The sequence below is a fragment of the Rhinichthys klamathensis genome, unplaced genomic scaffold (assembly GCF_029890125.1).
Source record: "Rhinichthys klamathensis goyatoka isolate OS25496 unplaced genomic scaffold, OSU_Roscu_1.1 h1tg000945l_1, whole genome shotgun sequence".
NCBI classification, from domain to species: domain Eukaryota; kingdom Metazoa; phylum Chordata; class Actinopteri; order Cypriniformes; family Leuciscidae; genus Rhinichthys; species Rhinichthys klamathensis.
Genome location: NW_026607270.1, coordinates 97,112 through 120,964, shown reverse-complemented (window position 1 = coordinate 120,964; position 23,853 = coordinate 97,112). Strand labels below are relative to the sequence as shown.

Here is a 23,853-nt window from a genome sequence, read left to right as displayed (position 1 = left end):
TACTGTAAAGCAAAATAATAATAATTAAATAAATAATATACAATTCATTTAAATTTTGTTTAAATGTATTATTATTATTATTATTATTAATTTCTTTCCTTTTTTAACACCATTCCAGCTTCTATTGTTATGTTAATGGCGAGAGCCAGGTTTAGTTATTCAAAAATAAAAAAATGTTTAAAATAATTTTAAAGACTTAATTTGGATTTACTTGTTTAAAAACCTTTACAAAAGTATCAACAGAATAAAAGAAGTTTCTCAAAGGGCATTTCTCAAAGTATTACAGTCCAGCAAAATATGTTTAAAGGGGTCATCGGATGCAAAATTCGCTTTTATATGGTGTTTGCATATAAATGTGTCTTTGCAGTGTGTGGACACAACCACCATACAATGAAAAAAATCCATTCATCCTCAAAAAGCTTAAACACTCTCAGTAATCAAGCCGTTTGGATTTACTGAGCAATATGATGTCATATTGCTCATGCTCCACCCACGACCACTGACGGACTGTCCCGTATTAGCATATTTCATGTATTAACAAATTTCAGCCCTCAGCCATTTGTTTACTGTCCGCCAAGGCAGCACTTTATGTCTTGAGTGACACCCCCCATGGAAGAGAGGGGTGGGGTGAGCAGTTGCTTATTAGCATTTAAAGAGACATGCACCTAAACGGGTCGCTGTGAACAGAGCTGTTTTTGAGGAGGTAAAAAGGGTGTTGTTTACACAACCATTGAGGAATTTTAACCAAAGTATGTTACAAACTACATGAAGACCCTACAGAATCATACCAACTTGTGGAAAATGGGCATCCGATGACCCCTTTAATGGACAGTGGATGACAAGTATTTTTATTAATTATTACTTAAACTGTTTGTTTATAACCTCTAAACTAAAATTTCAGACTGATCTTTTCAAGCCAACATTCTAATAAATAAAGAAATATTATTTTGTTTTATATTTATAATGTTTTTTTTAAGTCGTACATAAACAATTTGTATACAGATATAGTCTGCTTTTACAATTAGAGGGAACATTGATCAGGCCTATATAAACTTCAAGTTTTTAAAATGATTTTAAACTTTCAGTCAGACTAATCTTTTCGAGCCAACAGTCAAATTTCTCATCACAGTAATGCAAACAAATAAATATTATTTTAAAGTTCAAACCATTTGTTGTACTGCCTTTAATTGATATAGAATCCCTGCTAAGATTAGTGGGAATCACACAATTTGTTTTTGGAAAATTAGCTTAATTGTAATGAAAATATCATATGACTATGAAAGTTTTGATTCTATTTATGCAAAATATCTATTTTCTTTTTTGATTTGTGGGTAAATTGTCACTTGGCCGTGTTTTCGTGAGATTTGCTTGTATAAACATTTCAAGTCAAACCTAGAATGATACCTATACTTTTTAGTGCTTTGAATCAAATGTTGTAATGTTATAATTAGTTTGGTGCAGAATTTGCTGAAATGCCTTTAAAAAAAATGTATAGGAAAAAGTGCTTGGTCACTGTTGCGGCCAACAGGGAAAAGACTCAAAAGTTGAAGATGAAAGAGAACATGTAACCTATCATGCTATAGATTTTGTTAACTGTACCTTCTCTGAAATGACTGTAGCCCAAGGCCTGTCTGATCTCCTCTAAAGAAGAGCCACGGGCGCCCAGCTCCACCATGCCCAGAGCCAGAGCCACGCTCAGCGGGGAGAAGATGATGTTCTCCTCTCCCCCCGTGATCTGGAGCTGGTGGTACAGTCTGACCGAGAACTCTGCCGTCACATCCTCAGGAACGTCTGCCGCCTGGCAACCACACCCCCGTAGTAACATCAGCGGCAAGAGTCCGAGCAACAACATGGTAAACGTGGGACGAGCTAATGAGAGACAGGAGAGAAAGAGTGAGTCAGAGTCAGAAGGACATGGTACTGGAAATATAACCCCACGTGAATGAGAGGCATCTGTATAGTGTGAAAGAGACACATCATGAAAATATTCGGCATATTCTTCCAAAACTTAATGGGTTATAATATTGCATTACTTCCTAAAAAAACCCAATTAATTACGTGAATTAGTTACTTTTTTATGGAAAATAATGCATTGCGTTACTTTTTCTGAGCTGGGCTTGCTTGTTTTTTTTGTTTTTGTTTTTTAAAAGCTTTCAGCTGTGCTTGTAATTCTGGATGGCAAGAGATTAGGACGTAGAAGAAAATTCCCTACTTTTAGTTCAGCAATAAAAAAAATTAAAAAAATGAATCTAATGTGACTAAACTAAACACTGATTTTTGCTTATTCATATGGTTGATTTGGATCATCAAATGTGAGCACCAAAGTCATTGGGTAATAAAGTGAGATTAAATACATAAAGTAGGCTATATGTGTATTATTCCAGGTTCGTGTAATATTCTGAGTTTGCATCTCACTGTTTTTATTCATTTTGAGAAATACTAAATCTGGTTTGTGCAAGTGAGATAAGTAAATGCATGCAGCAAGCTCACATTTAGTCTAGAACTACAATAACCATCATGTTTACGCAGCGCACACAACGCCTCTGCACTTCACTCCTAATTTCTCACTTGCGTTACTTGTTGAAAAAGTAACTCATATTTTGTAAATTTGAAAGTAATGCATAACTAATCGTTACTTGAAAAAGTAATCTGATTACTTTAACTCATGTTACTTGTAATTCGTTACCCCCAACACTGGTGCAGAGTTTATCGGTTTTGGAAGCTTGTTTCCACCACAGAATAAAAAATAAAAAGGTAATTCCGACTTTCTCTCACAATTCTGACTTTTTTTTTCTCACAATAGCGTGATATAAAGTCGCAAATAAACGTGCAATTCTTACTTTATAACACGCAATTGTGAGTTTATATCTCGCAATTCTGACTTTATAACACACAATTGCGACTTCATTTCAAGCAATTCTGACTTTATATCTCACAATTCCGAGAAATAAAGTCAGAATTGCTAGATGTAAACTCGCAATTGTGAGATAAAAAGTCGCAACTATCTTTTAAAATGATTTATTCTGTGGCGGAAACAAGCTTCCATAATCAGTGTACACTATTCCAAAGAAAAAAGGGAATTTTTTTCTGAATCAGTTAATAGTGAATCACCTTTTTCAAGTCCTAATTTACATGCAAACTAGCGTTATTGTTATTCAACATGAGTAAATGAGGGAATGAAATTGAGTTTATCTTCAAATACTGGTAGAATTTTACATTACAGCAAAAATATATGGAAATTCAGAACCTGTTTCACTCAAAAATATGCTGCATTATGAAAGTAAAATAGGTTCAGATACACTAACAGTCTCGCTTCCCCACAGGGTTAATACTTCTGTTCACAGCAAATACTTCACAGCAAACGTTCAATGCACCAGCATACCTGCTTATGCAAGCGAACAAACCCACACTTATGCACAGATATAGCTCTACCTTCATCCTAGAATGGCACAGTCTCCTGGCTTTAGTCGTTGCCAGGCAACAGTGTTTTCCACACAAACAAAGAATGCAGGGGAGAATGTGGCCTTGTGCCATTGTGTGATGGAGATAGAGAGGAACAGGCATGCCCTGCGTAAAGCTATAGCATGTTCTAGAATCTAGAATTATATAAGTTTGTATTAGCCTACTATATTACTAAAACTGAAATAAAAATAAATTAAAACTAAACAGAATAAAAAAAAAATCACATAACAAAAGTAATCAAATAAAACCTTAATTTCAACAAATTAAGAAACGATATATTGGAATAAAATGAATACATAATAATAATACAACACTTGTGACAGCTGTAACACCGGACCTGAGAATAAAAAAAAAAGCTGTTTCAAACTAAATTTTACATGAAGAAAAGTGGTTTGTGATGGGGTTTGTGAGTTTAATGAAAAGCTATTAAGTAATTAAATCATGCAATTTCTAAATTAAAATCAATAATTTAAAAATAAAAAGTCAAAATAAAATAAAACACTAAAATATGATATATTTTATTCGTCTACCTGAATTAACCGAACATTGAACATTAACCGAACATTAACCAACACCAGAGAACCATGAACTTATTTATCATTATTATTATAGATAACTTTAAAGGGGTGATTGATTATGATTTCACTTTTCTAACTTTAGTGTAATGTTACTGTTTGAGCATAAACAACATCAGCAAGCAAAAGATATTTGCTTTTAAAGCTGCAGTCCGCAGTTTTTCCTCTTTGTCGCTATCTCTGTTCGAAATCTGCAATTGCAGTCATTCGCGGAATTATCAACTCAGCTGTCAGTCACCGTGCCGGTGTGGATACTGGCATTCAGAATCACAGATTATTATTTTTGGAAGTATGACCAACATAATAATTTTCACCGGAAAATGTCATTTGAACAAGTAAGTAACATCCACTTTTGTTCTGGTTCTGACATTGCAGTAAATCGCGCTGATTAAATCTAAAAATCGCTTATCATCACGCAAAACCGTGCAAATTATATTTTGTTCTCAAATTGTAGATGTTAACAACGTCAGCATTGCGTGACTACATGTAATGTCCTTCCGATATGTATCCTTGTTTTCGCATGGGGCCGGTTGCAGTCTCTTTTTTTCTGTAGCCACTCCGAAGTCCGAGCGAAGTCTTTTGTATTTTACAGCGGGTGAATCTGTTGTCACTGGTGATTGTCGTTTGAACCTTTCTGGATCCACCATCAAATTGATAAGTTTAATTATATCAAGTGCTGTGAAAAAAGGCTATAAATCTCCACCTCCAACATCCTCACACGCAATATAGCCTACTAGCCGACACCTTCTTTATGTGTACAGATGTGACGTAATGACGCAAAGACATGCTCGAATCTCCCGCAGAAATCCACCAGTACCACTGGAATTAAAAACATTATTACAAGCTTACCGCTTTGAATCGAGCTAAGGCAAGCAGAGAGTTTTGAATACTGGCTGGTTATGTATTTTCTCAAATATGTATTTTGGATCATTTTAACCCAAAAAAAGCTACGGATTGCAGCTTTAAGGAAATCGTTTTTTTAACGACTACAACAAAGCTGGTATGGGACTACACGGCATTCCTCTCGGGTTAGTGACATCACTAACCCATCACTAACCTGTCACGGGTTAGTGACATCACAAATGCAATAGCATGTCACTCTGTAGGCATCTTACAACAGTTACCACACGATTGATTTTATAGAATATTATGATAGAATATGCTGCATGAGGTAATCAGAGCTGCAAACACGCACAAGCTCTTGAAGCTCCGCCCTCTGTCCCGAGATACCCCTCGCTGCAGACTGTAGCGCGGTGACGTCACGTATTCACGTCACATATGTACGTATGTGTTACCACGCATGCGCAAAGTATACGCATGTGTGCACGTGCAGTTCATTACAATCACTTCCGGCGATGGATTCGATGGCAGTAAGTAAATAAGCATTATTTATGCTGTTTTAACAATTGTTCTTTTGTGTTAACGGCTTTTAATTGTAAGATATGGAAGCTTGTTTCCGCTACAGAATGAAAAATAAAAAAGGTAATTGCGACTTTTTTTCTCACAATTGCGAGTTTACATCTCGCAATTCTGACTTTGTCAGAAAAGATGTCAGAATTTCGAGATATAAACTCGTAATTATGTGTTATAAAGTCAGAATTGTGAGATAAAAAGTCGCAATTCTGTCTTTTTTTTCCTCGCAATTGCGACTTTATTTCTCATAATTGCGACTTTATATCTCGCAATTGCGACTTTCTTTATTTCTCAGAATTGCGACTTTATATCTCGCAATTGCGACTTTATTTCTCAGAATTGCGACTTTATATCTCGCAATTGCAACTTTATTTCTCAGAATTCTGACATCATATCTCACAATTATGAGATAAAAAGTCGCAATTATTTTTTTATTTTATTTTTATTCAGTGGCGGAAACAAGCTTCCATAGTAAGAGATTCCATAGAGCGTGTAATAAATGTTTTAGATTTTACAAAAAATGTTATTATATGTTTTATAATCTCATATTATCAAAATGACTTCAGCGAGTTTTAAAATGATATGTAGAAGTCTTAGTTCGCCTTTAAACAAAGGCTTGAAAGATGTCTTCAAATAGAGCAGAAAGACTTAAATTAATGAAGTAATGTAGTTGATTGTTGCATCCATTGCAAAAGAAATGTTGTTCCTCAGTATCAGATCGTACTGTAAAAGTTACATTCATGAATGTAGTGAGTGTACTGTAAGTTATGTTAAATACATTTGTGGTGAAATTAATTAAAAAGTAATGGAGTTGAACATTGTATTTTGCTCAAATAAAATTCATTGTGATTCTCCTTAGTTGTTTTTATCATTTAGATAGCATAACTTTTTTTTTTAACTAGTTTATGTTGTTCATAAATAAAGAAAAGTCTCTTAGGTACTTTACAGACAAAGCCAATAACTTTGTTTAATATATATATAAAAAATTCCTTGTATGACTCTGTACTATATTAATGCCTTTCTTCAAAATGATTCAATATTGTTTGTTCTGTATTTTATCTAAATTAGTTGTTGTACTAGAGTGCATTTTCCAGACAATACAAGCAAGAGTTCCGGGTGCCGTACTCGTTGACTCTGTGCTTGCACTGCAATATAGAAGGACTGCCAAGCTGGGTCTGTAGGTGATGGCAGAAGGAGTCCTGAGTTGTTTTTATTCTGATAAGGAGGTTGAGGGCTATTGCTCAGTTGATTGTTTTTTCAATGATGGAGGGGAATTTCAAGCCGAGTAGGTGTGTGTGTGTGTGTGTGTGTGTGTGTGTCTGTGCTCGTGTGTGTGTCTGTCTCTCTCTCTGTGTGTGTGTGTGTGTGTGTGTGTCTGTCAGTGTGTGTACAGATGTATGTGATTATCTGTATTTGTACATATTTCTTTTACACAATTATCTTTGCTTTGAAATAAAAGTTATGACTGTTATGAGTTTGTTTTTTTGAGTTGGCATGCATAATATCAGATACAGAGATTGACAATGTACTGTATGTAGTTGGTTTAACTTCAAACTACTTTATTGGAATAAATGTTTTATGATAGCCTATAATGCACAAAAATAAACAATTATTAATGTAACGAGTGGCACGGATTCTATATCTCACAAGTTCAGACTCAGAAGATTTCCGGATCGACTCACTGAAGCAAAACTAGCAAAAGTCAATATTATAATAAATTAAAATGAGTAAATCACTCAGACTACTGTAATGCAATCTGCTAAATAAAAGGTAAGTATATTTTCTCTTTGTTGGCAATTTGAATAATTATGGAAATGAAAATAAAACAAAGCAATTAAATGACAGAAAAATACAGTACTTCAATTGAATTACATATACCAGGAAACAATGAAAATTCTCAATGTCACTTTTCGAAATCTCAGCCTCAATATTTAAATTCCAAATTCAACAATTGTATTCTCAATTTCAAAAATAAGAAATAAGAATGTTCATCAAAATGGAAAAACAGTTCAGTCCATGAGGAGAAAAAAAACTCAAATTCTTGTCTTCAGGAAAATCCAGGTAAAGTGAAAAGTGAAAAAAAATACCATGTGTGTAGTTCTGTCCTACCCACTCTGAAACTTTGTTTCTCACACTCTTTTACAGGTTTCCAGGGACGAAATGATGGGATGGCTCGCCAGTCCAACCAGGAATAGAAAATCCACAGCAGGACAGAAATCAGAATCTCGGCAGCAATTCAGGAACTCTCAACAGAGAATTTACAGGAAAAATATACCAAAACAAAAAAACCCGGCCTTGGAAACAAAGCCAAACACAATTATTAGTACATCATCCAAATAAAACTTTTTAAACAATTAATCAACATTCTCTTCAATTATTTAAATACATATGCATGCTAATCACCATGTGCTTGATTGACACACTTGAGTCTATGTACAGAGCTAGCAAAGCTAGCACCGCATGGCACACAATTTTCAATAAAGAAACACAATCTCAACAAATAATACATCTCTGCATTATTTAACGCAACTATATACCATTACATAGTATATTATGAAACATTTCCAAAATTTTTTCATATAACAATCCACTTTACTGATGCATTGTTCATATTACTACTACAAAAAAAAAAACGATATTCTCATTAATTAAACACTTTTCATAAAGAAAATTGTACTCACCAAGGAGAAATATAGATCACAGAACAAAAAAACAATTTTCCAAAGGAAAGATTAGAAAATTTCTCCTATCTCTTCAGTATGGGTTCAGCACGACGCGGTGAGTTTTCACAAAGCAGTTTCTCACGTGCGAGCTCTCTAAAGAACTAAAGCCTCATAAATCTACTGTGCTTCTTTATAATTTTTCGCAAAATTATCACTGTTCCTTCTTTCTTAACTCATTCAATCGATTTAATATCACTTTCGTGTCGTTCAGAATCTCTTGCAATCTTTCATCTCTGGTCTCGTCTCAGCTTGATAACCGATAGATCTGGAAATTATTTTCTCAACGGTGGGCGGAGTTAACCCTTCACCTACCAATCGGAAATTCACTCAAAAACGTTTTTTTTATCCTTTAATTATTTATAATGAAATAAATACATTTTATTTATAATTTTTCACTCACTATTAGTTTCATATCGATATGAATAAACCAATACTAATTATAAACACTAGTGACCCAAATTAATGTACTGGGTTACACTCTCCCTGCCTGAATATATGCAGGTCCCTCTGCATACTCACACTAAAATCATTTCTATCAGAGTCACTTCAAAGGGTCTTCCAAAGAGGTAGTTATCGCAGTACTCAGGCTTGATAGTAAAGATTGGATAACTAAACTAAGGGGATTACCCAATTGCGGGTACTGAAGTCTTTTGGGGGGTTCACATTGTCTCTTTGAACGTCGAAGACCTCCTCCAGTTTCAGTTAATCCACTCTGATTATCTTGAGAGTCACAAGGAGTGGCAGTTTCTTCTTGAGGGGAAAGGATACTTCTTTCTTTGTGTGAATTTCCAGATGATTGTCCACCCTCAGCATTAAATTTCTCACAATTCCTCACTGTTTCAATTTCTTTTCCAGACTCCTCAACTGAACTTTCGTCAAGAACTTCAACTTCAGGCAGATCTGCTCGGCTCCCTTCCACCAACTCCTCTGAAGTAGGATGATCAGCATTCTGCACATTGGAGGATTCCACATCAGGCAAGTTCCCATTTTTTCCAGCGGGTTCTTTCGGGATAAAACATCCTTCCTCCTTTTCAGCCTCATCTTCAGCTCTAGGTAAGTGGACTGTTCTCCCATCTCCAGTGAAAGATATGAATCCTGAATTTGGAAGAATCCTGGTTTCAACCTCAAAAAACCTTTCGGGAATATAATGGTCTACTGGGTCACAGTCTGACTCTGAACACTCATTTACACTCTCAAACTCTTCAAATTCTTCAGCACGTCTGGCTCTGGTTCTGGGTTTGTGAATTACTTTCCTCTCAACAGGCTCATCAGGTGTCGACAGGAATCCACAGGGCAACAGCAGATCCCTGTGCAGAGTCCTCGGAGGTCCATTCTTTTTTTCTGGAGTCACCGTGTAAACAGGTAAGTCTCCTGCCTTCTTGATCACAAGGTAAACATCAGATTCCCACTTATCCGCTAACTTATGTTTTCCTTTCAAGCGAACATTTTTCACCAATACTCTGTCACCAACTTCCAAGGTAGAGGCAGTAACACGCTTGTCATACCTCTTCTTGTTTCGTCCTGCTACCTTTTCAGCATTTGTAATTGCCACCTTGTAGCTTTCTTCAAGTCGCTTCTTGAGACCTTGTACGTACTGAGAATGGGATTCAGATGAGCCATCAACTGGCAACCCAAAAGCCAGGTCAACCGGTAGTCGAGGTTGTCTCCCAAACATTAGTTCGTACGGGGAGAATCCAGTCACGTCACTCTTAGTGCAATTATAGGCATGGACAAGTGGTTTGACATAATCTTTCCATTTTGCCTTTTCTTTGTTGCTCAAAGTTCCCAACATTTGTAGCAGCGTTCGATTGAAACATTCAACTGGATTACCTCTCGGGTGATATGGGGTAGTTCTAGTTTTGGATATCCCAGCACATTTACACAGTTCCTTAATTGTTCGAGACTCAAAATCAGTGCCTTGATCGCTGTGAAGCCTTTCTGGGAACCCGTAATGCACCAGAAAATTGTCCCATAAACACTTGGCCACTGTCTGAGCTTTCTGGTTCCGCGTTGGCACAGCGACAGCATATTTAGTGAAATGGTCAGTGATCACCAGGATATCTTTTGTGTTACTCAGATCAGGTTCTACTGACAGAAAATCCATGCAAACTAGCTCTAACGGTCTACTAGTCTTGATGTTCACCAATGGAGCAGCTTTTTCTGGCAGAGTCTTTCGTCGAACACAACGCTCACAGGTTTTGACCTTCTTTTCTACTGCTGCAGCCATTTTAGGCCAGAAGAACCTTGTCCGTACAAGATCGAGAGTCCGTTCGATTCCCATGTGACCCATGTCATCGTGGAGCTCCCTTAAGACAGTAGAACGAAAACAAGCAGGTAATGCTAGCTGGTATGACGAAACTCCCTGCTTTTGAATTCTCCTGAAAAGTACTCCATTTCTCAACTCCAACCGGCTCCACTCTTTGAACCATGGAATTAATTCAGGTGGGCTGGTCTTGAAACAGGGCTTGTCATTTAATTCCAACTGTCTGATAATTGCTCCAATTTCCGAGTCCATTCTCTGTCTTTTTCTCAGTTCTTCTTCAGACAAATGGGAAATCTCTGTACGTTGGGAAGTATTTTCTTGTTGGAAAGCTTGTGGTAAAGCATCCACATCTATGGCAAGGGATTCTACTAAAGTCACTGGAAGATGAAGGGATTCAGGCTGACCGTTTGATTGACCAAGATGATGACGTTCACAGATAGCTTCTACGGCTTCGGCAGAAACGACATGCGACGTGTCTTCAGTTAAGTGTTGGTGAGTAAATTTTCTAATCCTTTCCATTTCTTTTTGTGTTTCCAGGTCGTCTGGAACTTCCTCCTGTGGTCTGCGGGATAACCCGTCTGCATCCTGGTTTCTACTCCCAGCTCTGTACTTTATCTTAAACGTGAATGTTGACAGACTTGACAACCACCTATAACTGGTGGCATCTAACTTGGCGGAAGACAAGATGTAAGTCAATGGGTTGCTGTCTGTTATCACAGTAAAAGTAGCCCCATACAAATAATCATTGAATTTCGCGGTCACAGCCCATTTCAATGCTAAAAACTCCAATTTGTGGGCGGGGTACCTTACTTCACCCCTGGTAAGTCCTCGACTTGCATATGCGATGACTCGCATCTGTCCGTCTTGCTCTTGGTATAATGCTGCACCAAGCCCGGTGGTACTGGCATCCGTGTGGAGCACATACGGGAGTTTGGGGTCAGCAAATCCCAGTACTGGAGCAGAAGTGAGTTTCGTAATGACATCATCAAAGGCCCTTTGACATTCTGGTGTCCATCTTTCGCCAAACTCTTCTTTTGGACTGAAATAGTGCTTTGTTTCGTCTGTTTTTTTCTTGCGACCTTTCTGTAACGGAGGATACCCAGCAGTGAGATCATTAAGAGGCTTCACAATTTTTGAATAATCTTGCACAAACCTTCGATAATAACCAGAGAATCCAAGGAAAGCTCTGAGCTCCTTAAGCGTTTTCGGCCTTGGCCAGGTTTTAAGGGCCTCCACTTTTGCTGGATCAGTTTCAACTCCACTCTGCGAAACTATGTGGCCTAAATACTTGACAGAGGTTTGGCAAAACTTGCACTTCTCAGGTGAAAGCTTTAGCTTGAACTCACACAACCTTTTGAGAACCTCTTTCAGACGAGCTTCGTGTTCTTCCAAAGTTCTTGAAAAAACTATTAAATCGTCAATGAACACCAGCACTTCTTTCCGATTGAGATCTCCCATACAACGTTCCATTAACCTTTGAAACGTACTAGGTGCATTTGTTATCCCTTGTGGCATCCTGTTAAACTCCCAGAATCCTAATGGGCATACAAAAGCGGTCTTATGTTTATCAGACTCTTCCATTTCAATTTGATAGTAGCCTGACTTTAGGTCGAGGACTGAAAACCATCTTGAGCCGGTCAAGACTGAAAAAGCTTCTTCCAGGTTAGGAAGGGCGTATGCATCCTTGATCGTCTGAGAGTTTAATTTCCTGAAATCTATACATAATCGCACAGAGTTGTTTTTTTTCCGTACCACAACTATGGGAGATGAGAATGGGGATTCTGATTCTCTGATAACGCCAGCTTCAAGAAGTTCTTGCAGGTGTTTCCTGACCGCATCCACGTCTTGAGGGTGAATTGGCCTGGCTCGGTGCTTGAATGGTGTCTCATCACTGAGCTTTATTCTGTGTCTCACATGGTCGGTATGTCCGTAATCCAGATCGTGTAATGCAAACACGTCAGGCATCGAATTCAGCAGTGATGTTATTCTCGCTCTCCACTCAGGCGTTAATGGAGACTCTCCAAAATCAATTGGAATCTCTGACAGAGGTGACTCAGCCTTCTCACTTCCAGTATCTGCTTTCAAAGAATCTTTTTCTATTACTCGCTGGACTGCATGGATTTCAGCTATCACAGCCTTTGAGGGAATTACAAGATCAGTTTGGGTGTCATTCTTCACTACTACTGGCAACTGAGCAAAGCGTTGCTTTGAAGGTAGGCTGTGCAGACAACTTGCCACCATAAGACCACCAGGTAAGGAAACCATGGTAGGCGGCTCCACTACCACCCATTTTTCAAAAAGTGGACCTCTCACCTGGACTAGTCCATCCAGAACAACAGTACACCCTGCCGGAACAACTTCTTGTTGATTCCCTTTCAACTTCACACATCCTACAGTTCCACTGGAAGCGTGCAATTTCCTCTTCTGCAGCACGTTTATCACAGCTTGGTAACCATAAGAAAGAGACTTGATAGCACCCGTGCCCCCTTCAGTGCAATTGGCATATAGCACGTCGAGCGAGTTGGTACCAATTAGAATCTGTGGTATGTTTGTCAGGTCTGGGACTATCAGAGCTAACGTCGGGACCTCAGCTTCGACTCCCAGGAAACTTTCTGGAAACTTCAAGTTGAGCTCGACATAACCCAAATAGGGTACAGCTTGTCCGTTGGCTCCCTCCACTTCAAGAAGATGCTCCAAGGATTTCATGGGGTGCTTACACAGGTATTTATCATAGTAGGACTTGGGAATGGTTGTCACCTGCGATCCAGTGTCCAGAAGGCAGTTCACTTCTCTCCCCTCTATTCGAATCCTGGTGGTGCACCTGGTCCCTACTAATCCGGTAGGTAATTCACGACATAGAGATTCATGTGCCTGCTGCTGCAACAGATATTCATTCTTCTTAGGGCATTGTTCTTGTCTTCCCGTCTCTGTTCGCCCTCCAACTGAGACGGATTTCAGTTTAACTGCACAGGATGAGAGAGGTTCTGCAGATCCCATTTGATTTGTCGCTCTCTTAACTCACGGCGCTTCTCTTCGACCTTGCGAGGGTTTGGGTCATTTCCGCAGTTAACAGCAAGGTGTCCATCCTCTCCACAATGGAAACAGTAACCAGGACGGGGTCTGCTGTGCGGTTGCCATGTGTGCCTTGAATTTCTATCCATCTCTGGTTCCATCGGCTTGGGTCGATACTTTTCAGGAAAAGTGCTCAAACCTGGAGACTCTCGATATTCCCTCTGCACTTTTGGGACAAGATGAGCTTGAAGTTCAGCTATCTTCTGCCTCAATTCAGAGAATTCCTCAACCGTAGGACTGATCTTTTCTTTACGAACTGGTTGTGGTTTCATCGCAGAGATCTGAGCTTGGAGTTTTGCAACCTCCTTCTTCAGGGTTTCGACTTCAGACTTTTCAGCTTTGCTTTTGGACTTGGCTGACTTCGGCTTTTCACTTGACTGGCCTGGCACCTCGTCAGTGGAATCTTCAGATACATCACTGCAGCACACAACCTGTTGATGGGTCGCTGTTCGTAACTTAACTGGAACTGTAGAATGTCTGGTTAGTCCGAGATGCTTCCTCATCCTTTCTTCTTTTAAAGTCTGTTTGTCCTCTGCAGTACGAATGAGAACTACCAGCTCAGCGAAAGAAGGGGATGTGACTCTTTTTCCTTCCAGCTGCAACTCAGTGATTAGGCTGTTGTCCCAGCAACCTCTGCAAAATTGCTTGAGAAGGCAACGGTTCCGTTCAGCTTCAGCAACACCACCTCGTCTGATTGCAACACTGAGCATTACATGAAGACGGTGAAGATAGGTGGAGGATTTTTCCCCTTGATTTTGCAAGGTGCCAATGAACTTTGCAAACAATTCATCTCCATCTTCCACTGAACCATACACAGACTCCAACAGTTCCAAACACTCTAGTGGTAGGGCATATGGGCCGATGTGCTTGACAACATCCGAGGCTGGAGGCAGTAGGCTGTCGAGAATCTTCCCAGTCTTGTGCAGTTCAGAGAGAGACTTGTCATTCAGTAGGAAATCCACACTTGTACGCCAGGTGTCGAAGTCTGGTTCATGGCTAGGGCGAGGGATTCTTCCTGAAAAAGATTTCAGTCGGAAAGTAGCATTCGAAGAGGACAAGGATTCACTGGTCTTTACCACATGCTCCATTACTACTCGTTGGATTCCTGGTGGACTCAGAGCACTAACAGGTAGATTCAAGGACATAGTCTCTGCAACGCTGGCGCCAGTACTCTGTATGTTATGAGAGGACTGTGCCAGGGTGCTCCCCTTGGCTGGGTTTTCAGGTTTTTGGGTTGGAACACTCAGTAGTGGTGAGATCCTTGGTGAGGACATTACTGTTGTTTCTACTTGCCCTTGTTGCACATTAGCAGATGGTTGGTATTCTTGATTCAAGTGTGGAGGGGTATTCGCATGCATACTGCTGTCATCTGCAGGCTGTTCAATTTCTTGCTCAAGTCTTGTGGATTCATTTTCTTGTGGAAACATCATTGCAGAGATCTTTTGCAGCTCACATTGAAGCACTTCCTGAACGGTTATTCCACTGTCTCTGGCGATGGCCTTCAGTTCTTCCAGATACCCCTCAGTAATGTTGTCACTCGTTGCAGAAGTATACACACTCCTCAAGCTGCGTACATGGAATACAACATTAGCATCTAGTGTGCTTCTGATAGTCAAGGGCAGTGAGGCTTCCAAATTGTGCATGGCAGACTCATGTGAGAATTCCACAATAGCACTGTTGTAATACTCTGACTTGGGATCGTCAATGATTAAATTGCGTTTGATGGATCCATATTTTAGCAGGCAGTCTTCTATCTCTGAATCTGGGTCAGAAAGGGTTAAACCACTTACAATGACTGCTCTCCGCACGTTAATGTCTTCACGTTTCACTACTTCCATTTTTGTCTGTTTTAACTGTTATTTTATGGAGCAAACTGGCTCAAATTGTTTTTTCTTCTTACTTTTCTCTTAAACTCTTTATTGTCTACTTGTGATTATTAAGTAGTTTTAGATGTACACTTTGCTATAATTTTGCTCCTGGCTGGCTTGCCAAAATTTTGTGTAACGAGTGGCACGGATTCTATATCTCACAAGTTCAGACTCAGAAGATTTCCGGATCGACTCACTGAAGCAAAACTAGCAAAAGTCAATATTATAATAAATTAAAATGAGTAAATCACTCAGACTACTGTAATGCAATCTGCTAAATAAAAGGTAAGTATATTTTCTCTTTGTTGGCAATTTGAATAATTATGGAAATGAAAATAAAACAAAGCAATTAAATGACAGAAAAATACAGTACTTCAATTGAATTACATATACCAGGAAACAATGAAAATTCTCAATGTCACTTTTCGAAATCTCAGCCTCAATATTTAAATTCCAAATTCAACAATTGTATTCTCAATTTCAAAAATAAGAAATAAGAATGTTCATCAAAATGGAAAAACAGTTCAGTCCATGAGGAGAAAAAAAACTCAAATTCTTGTCTTCAGGAAAATCCAGGTAAAGTGAAAAGTGAAAAAAAATACCATGTGTGTAGTTCTGTCCTACCCACTCTGAAACTTTGTTTCTCACACTCTTTTACAGGTTTCCAGGGACGAAATGATGGGATGGCTCGCCAGTCCAACCAGGAATAGAAAATCCACAGCAGGACAGAAATCAGAATCTCGGCAGCAATTCAGGAACTCTCAACAGAGAATTTACAGGAAAAATATACCAAAACAAAAAAACCCGGCCTTGGAAACAAAGCCAAACACAATTATTAGTACATCATCCAAATAAAACTTTTTAAACAATTAATCAACATTCTCTTCAATTATTTAAATACATATGCATGCTAATCACCATGTGCTTGATTGACACACTTGAGTCTATGTACAGAGCTAGCAAAGCTAGCACCGCATGGCACACAATTTTCAATAAAGAAACACAATCTCAACAAATAATACATCTCTGCATTATTTAACGCAACTATATACCATTACATAGTATATTATGAAACATTTCCAAAATTTTTTCATATAACAATCCACTTTACTGATGCATTGTTCATATTACTACTACAAAAAAAAACGATATTCTCATTAATTAAACACTTTTCATAAAGAAAATTGTACTCACCAAGGAGAAATATAGATCACAGAACAAAAAAACAATTTTCCAAAGGAAAGATTAGAAAATTTCTCCTATCTCTTCAGTATGGGTTCAGCACGACGCGGTGAGTTTTCACAAAGCAGTTTCTCACGTGCGAGCTCTCTAAAGAACTAAAGCCTCATAAATCTACTGTGCTTCTTTATAATTTATCGCAAAATTATCACTGTTCCTTCTTTCTTAACTCATTCAATCGATTTAATATCACTTTCGTGTCGTTCAGAATCTCTTGCAATCTTTCATCTCTGGTCTCGTCTCAGCTTGATAACCGATAGATCTGGAAATTATTTTCTCAACGGTGGGCGGAGTTAACCCTTCACCTACCAATCGGAAATTCACTCAAAAACGTTTTTTTTATCCTTTAATTATTTATAATGAAATAAATACATTTTATTTATAATTTTTCACTCACTATTAGTTTCATATCGATATGAATAAACCAATACTAATTATAAACACTAGTGACCCAAATTAATGTACTGGGTTACATTAACTATTAAAGTGGAATGATTAAAATAAGAAATATATAAGGTGCCATCAGTGTTTAAAGTAATTTTGTAATTTACAAAGTGGAGTGCAACAGAATGTGAAAATAAACTTTAAATAAAATACTACACAGATATTACACAATATACACTCTAAAATTTCTTATGAGTTTACCTTAAATCAGGCATAGTTAAAACTATGGATGTGTGCTGTACTTCTTTTTGCAGCTTTCATTATTACTTTAGAGTTTTTTAATACATTTTTTTTATTTTAATATTATGTCAAATTGACGCGGGACGTCAAAACACGTGACGTAACCGCGTAACGCGCATGCGCTGTCACCACGATATGGCGCATGCGTGGTAACACATACATGACGTACGTTCGTGACGTATTGTATATACGTGACGTCACCGTGCTACAGTCTGCAGCGATGAGTCATAGACTGTAAAAAATAGAGGAGTACTAGCCTGTCCCGGGTGCAGCAGCTCATTTGCATTTAAAGGGACACACACAAAACGACACGTTTTTGCTCACCCTCTAAAAGGGATAATTTTAATATGCTGTAAAAAATGGGAATTTTGAGCTAAAACTTCACATACACACTCTGGGGACATCAGAGACTTATTTTACATCATGTGAAAAGGGGTATTGTACCACCGCTTTAAAATCTCAGGGGGGACTTCAAGTAAATATATTAGGTCAAAGAGGTTTAGCTTAGAAAAGTCGGGGAACCCCTGCATTACATGTAAATATAAAGTTATGTGAATTTGTACATTTATCAAACGTCTTCAAAAAACAGTAATGCATGGTTAAATGACTCTGAAAACACTCCTTAAATGTGAAATGATTTATGTAATCCAGTGATCAAATGCTGTGTGGGTCTCAGTGTACAGTGAGGCTCACGACTAGTGGCTGGTCTGTGTGTGCAATTCCACAAACCTGGAAGACCTTCTGAATGTAGGCCTTTTTTAGAAGGGAAAATATAAAAGATAAAAATGAAGTATAAGGAGGACTCAATGAATTATGAATAATGTCCTGCCATTGTGAGAATAACATGTAATAATCATGCAATCACTAAAAACATAACTGTAGTCTGTTTATGAGTATTTTAAAACATAATATAATCTAATTTCAGTTAATTTTTGGAATCTGATTGCGTAATCCAGATTACATGTGATCAGTTACTATAGCACTGCATACACAGTACCTACGCATGTAAAAAGACATAGGTAAACATCAAATACAGGCATATAAATTAAGCTAACAGCTGAAGTTTAAAATTTCAGAATAAACTGAAGAAATAACAAGCAAGCAGCTATTAAGGGGCCAAGCAGAAAGAAGGCACGATAAATCATGCTTGCGTGGCTGGGAATCAGACCAACTGCAACAATGAGCAAATAAAGACATATTAGAATGATTTCAGAGTCATTTTGGCATCATGCCTCAACTTTGTTGTTGCGTTATACGAAAACAGTTTTGTCTTTTGACACGAAATCCATTAATTTTTGTCGGCACAGTCTGAAGATGATATGGCAAAATTGGCATCCATGTTCTCAGCATGACCCAAGGAATCTATTAATACCAGTTTCATTACAATAGCCAAAACATCAAAAGCTATTAGCATTTTTGGAAAATTTATTATAACTTACGTAACTAGTTTCATTTCGTAACAATACGCCAATGTGTTCATAAAATATAGCATTTTACGACAAAATTCAAAATGGCTGACGCCAAAAATGGCTGATATGGTCATATTGAGTATCGTTCGACTCAGCATGCCGCACTGAATCTAAAGATACCAGTTTTTTTTTTTTTTTTGGGCCAAACCATTCAGAAGTTATAAGCGAATGTCAATTTTTATATATCTCCTGACCACTAGGTGGCACTGTGTCAGAATACGCTAAAGCGTTGTGGAGGTATAGCCTCAAGTTAATTTGGCCGTGCCCTTCGTCAAATTCGTTTGCGGGTTATTCAAGAACGGTTCGACATATCAACTTTTTGTCTGCAAAAAGTACTGTTTTATGGTGTTGAAAGGGCATTGCTATGCAGTTGCTAAGGTGTTGTTGGAGATTGTCAGGGCATTGCTATGTGGCTGCTAAGGTGTTCTGAGTGGTTTTAGTCAGTTGCAATGCATTTACATTTGCTTGTATCCAAAGTGGCATAGGATGTTCGGTGATCTGAAAAATGTCTGATGCACTAGAGTCATCGATTTTCAATCTAACAAAACAACGTTATTACGTGCATCTATTCAGCGCCACATGGAATTCAAGCGAAACAAGCAACAGACTCAAAAGTCTGGTTCACAATCCACAGATGATTCATCTGTTCTCATTCTTGAAACTTTCCTGATCTCTCCATTTCAGATACTCTTGGTTTAAGACGTAGGCTTGTGTAACCTGACCCTGGTGACCGAGGTCTGGGACGAAAAACAGATGGTCACTTGTGAATGGGAGAGAAAAGAGAAAAGTGGGACGACAAGAGAGGGTTCGCCTGAAAACAGCACCAAACCTGCCTGACCTTTCGCTTACCCGTGCTGGATTCTGTACAAAGGTCTGATGGCCACCTGGGAGAACTCAACGAGACCACCAACCACCCTAATGGGACCAACCAGAAACAAAGAAATTCTGGCTCTTGTGTGAGCTGTCCTCTCTGGTGACACTTTATTTGTCACTGAACTCTCAGTGAAGGTGCTTGCACATGCAAAACCATGTGGTTTTTAGTATGTTGATAATTCAGTACAGTTCCTTGGGTGGTACTAAGTCTCTAAGGGTACGTATACACAATGCTGTTTTCAATTGAAAACGGAAACAAATGTATGCGTTTTGGCCATTCATTTTTACACGACAACGGCGTTTTGGGGGCCTGCAAATGCAAGATTTTGAAAACGATGCCTTTACCGTCTCCATGTAAACAACATGAATTTATGAAAAGGTGACGTCATGCGCATACATGTTCACACATGTGGATTAGGCCTTGCCCACTCTAATACATTTTAGTTTGAAAACGCATATTTTTCTCTCAGTTTTGGCCTTCCGTCCACGGAGGAGAGCGTTTGTGCTGTTTTATGGTCTGCCAGGTGAAAATCATAAGTCTGATCGTTTAAGGTATAATGTATAACAGTGAGCAATGAGTTTGATGGCAAGGTGTAATACTTTTTTTTGAAATCACTAAGAAACCGTCAGTGTTTTTATTACCTCAAAGCACAACTGCAAATGTTTTCTGAGAATGTCTGATATCTGGCTGTCATCTCAAGCAAAGCCTAGACAACCCTGTCAGTATCTGCTCAAGTGAAATCAAGCTTCAAAGTGCCACAAAACTCTTCTCAGTTCCTTTCACACACGCACAGAGCAATTGCTTTAAATATCCTCCCAACTGCCTTTAAAATGTATTCAACTATAGCAAGCGCATATGAAGACGTTTCCGAAATGGGGGCAGCGCGCGCCCTTTTCATATCTTGCTTTTTTACTCTTTTCATTTTGAGCTCAAGCTTGAAATACAAGAGACTAGAAGGATATAGAAAGACAATCTGATGAGAGATATTGAAAGACCCGCTTACATAACATGAGTATCTTGCTGGATCTCCATGCAATTCAATATTTCAACTTAACTGATGCATTGTGTTTCTAGTTAAGCTGACCAATTATGTAGTTAGTAAGAGGCCAAGTGGAAACAACAGCATTCAATACACAGCATGTGGAGTGATCAGATACCTCAGCAACAATAAGTGAGATGTGAGATTGCATACTTAGTTTTATACCATATTTCGCAATGGAGGCAAACCAGAGCAAACAAACTTGGTTTTCCATCAAGTTCTGAATGGATCTCTTATTTCCCAAAGAGGATCATTCATTCATACAGGTGTCTCTGTCATCATTAGAGGGAGAATCACAGTTGGTGGCACCAGGACAGTCTATACACATCTATCAGCCTCCTCTTTCCTAGATAGAGCAAGGCATGCTGGGTAAACTGCCATCTCTCTCCTCTTCTAGCTCCAGAAGCCTCCAGAGGACAGACCCGGTGGTGCAGCGCTGTTTAGAAGCGGAAAAGGACACGGAAAAAGATGACGGAGCAGGAGCAGGATTTGACTGCAAGTGAAATGTCGAGCAGGTTGAGGAATTGGAATGACACCAAATATATTCAGACAGAAGGCTACAGACTCTGAGGAGAAGACACACTAGTTGAGGAGTTAAAGAGCCATGCACTGACAGCGCAGTGGCGAGGTAACTCCACTGGAGACATGGGTCAGCTTTAATTTAACTCTATTCAAGCGAAGACACCCACAGGAGCCTGCTCAACACTGTTGTACAGAACAAACCACTGTTATCACTCTGAAGATATAGATGCAGGAAACTGAGCTAAAACAGACATATGAAGACTTCAGGCAAAAGTGCACCTGGGAAATTCACTTCTGAGTTGAGCTTTGATGACATGAAGTTTTGAAGGTTTATATTTATTTATTTAATTTATTATTTATTTTAGATTTTTATTTGACATCATTTTCATTTATGTATGGTATCTAAAAAACATTAACTTTGTGTTTGTTGTCTATACACTCTTTTGTACATAAAACTTTAATATTATTTTTAAATGAACGAATGCCTAATAATTGTTTCAAGTGAATCAATCACACACAGCTTAATTGTAAGACTCAAATTAGTGAAGGAAAAAGAAAGAAATCCAGATTGTATGGGGTTTACAGTGGCGAAGCTCTCATCCTGTCAGCAGTCCTATACCACCCAGGTCAACACATGGCAGCATCCATCTATCATTAGAGGGTTTGTATCCTGACAGCGTTCAGAATAAGAGGCTTTGACCACAGTATTTGTGTGTCTGTGTGTGATATTATCTCCTTCCGCCTGCACTGGCACAGCTGTCCAACAGCAAAGCCCACAGCTGGAAAATAAACAAAGCAGGGCCATAAATCGCTGCCACCGTAGAGATCACCAGGCTGATGCACGTCACTCTATTATAAATGATACGAGGCTCTTTTATGCAAGCATCACTTTTACATTTACATTTACATTTACATTTAGTCATTTAGCAGACGCTTTTATCCAAAGCGACTTACAACTGAGGACTAAACCAAGCGAGTCATCGTGAAGAGGAAAAAGCAACGCAAGAAGTGCTCAAAATACAAAGTTCAGACATAGCTCGGAGTAGCATAAGCCAGGCAAGCGAGGATTTAGAGGAAAGGATTTTTTTTTTTTTTTTTTTTTTTTAAGTTAAGTGCTCCCGGAAGAGATGAGTTTTCAGTTGTCTTTTGAATGTTGTCAGGGATTCTGCATTACGGACGAGGGTGGGGAGATCATTCCACCAGCATGGAACCGTGAATGAGAATGTTCTGGAGAGTGATTTTGTGCCCCGCTGTGATGGTACCACGAGCCGTCGCTCATTGACCGATCGTAGGCTTCTGGTAGGGATGTAGACTTGTAGTAGTGAGTGGAAGTAGGAGGGAGCTGAACCTGTGGTCAATCTGTAAGCAAGCGTCAAAGCCTTGGACTTGATGCGAGCAGCGAGTGGTAGCCAGTGCAGAGAGATGAGCAGAGGAGTGACGTGGGCCCTTTTGGGCTCGTTGAAGACCAGACGAGCTGCAGCATTCTGGATCATTTGTAGAGGTTTAGTTGCACATGATGGAAGTCCAGCCAGAAGAGCATTGCAGTAATCAAGCCTAGAAATGACCAGGGCCTGGACGAGAAGTTGTGTTGCATGCTCAGTTAGGAAAGGCCTGATCTTCCTGATGTAGTGCATAGCAAACCTGCATGATCGAGCTGTCTTTGTAATGTGGTCTGTGAAGGTCAGCTGATCATCAAAGATTACTCCAAGATTTCTGACCGACCTTGATGGGGTGATTGAGGATGGATCTACCTGGATAGTGAGGTCGTGCTGTAGAGACGGATTGGCAGGGAGGACGAGAAGCTCAGTCTTTGCCAGGTTGAGCTGCAGGTGATGTTCCTTCATCCATGCCGAGATGTCCGCCAGACAGCTTGAGATCCGTACAGCTACTGTGGGATCATCTGGTTGAAATGAGAGGTAGAGCTGGGTGTCATCAGCATAGCAATGGTAAGAGAAACCATGTGCCTGTATGATAGGTCCCAGTGATGTGGTGTAAATGGAGAAGAGGAGCGGTCCGAGTACTGAACCCTGAGGAACTCCTGTGGTCAGTTGATGTGCTTTGGATACCTCACCTCTCCATGTGACCTTGAAAGACCTACCTGTGAGATAGGACTCAAACCAGTTGAGGGAGGTTCCAGTGATGCCCAGTGATGAGAGGGCGGACAAGAGGATCTGATGATTCACAGTGTCGAAGGCAGCAGACAGGTCCAGTAGAATGAGAACTGATGATTTGGAAGCAGCTTTTGCGATCCGCAGGGCTTCGGTGACCGACAGCAATGCAGTCTCAGTTGAATGTCCTTTCTTGAAGCCAGATTGGTTGACATCCAGCTGGTTGTTCAGAGACAGGAAGGATGATACTTGGTTAAAAGCAACTCGTTCAAGTGTTTTTGCAATGAATGGTAGGAGAGAGACAGGTCTGTAGTTCTCTAGAAGTGATGTGTTTAATGTTGATTTTTTAAGCAGAGGGGTTACCCGAGCCTGCTTAAATGCTGTAGGGAAAATGCCAGTGTGGAGGGATGAGTTGATAATGTGTGTGAGAGCTGGTAGAAGTGTGGGAGAGATGGCTTGTAGAAGGTGTGAGGGGATGGGGTCTAGAGGGCAGGTAGTAGGATGACTGGAGAGGAGAAGTTTAGATACTTCTTCCTCGGTTA

General features: G+C 39.2%; 1 protein-coding gene across 1 annotated transcript in view; it reads right to left on the bottom strand.

Annotated features, from left to right (window-relative positions):
• Positions 1 to 23,853, bottom strand: part of serpini1 (serpin peptidase inhibitor, clade I (neuroserpin), member 1) — a 37,853-nt gene that overhangs the window by 8,645 nt on the left and 5,355 nt on the right. The window contains exon 2 of the mRNA XM_056244223.1: positions 1,600 to 1,869. Within this exon, the coding sequence (XP_056100198.1) occupies positions 1,600 to 1,852 (253 nt within the window). The 5' untranslated portion in view covers positions 1,853 to 1,869. The remainder of the gene's footprint in view (positions 1 to 1,599; positions 1,870 to 23,853) is intronic.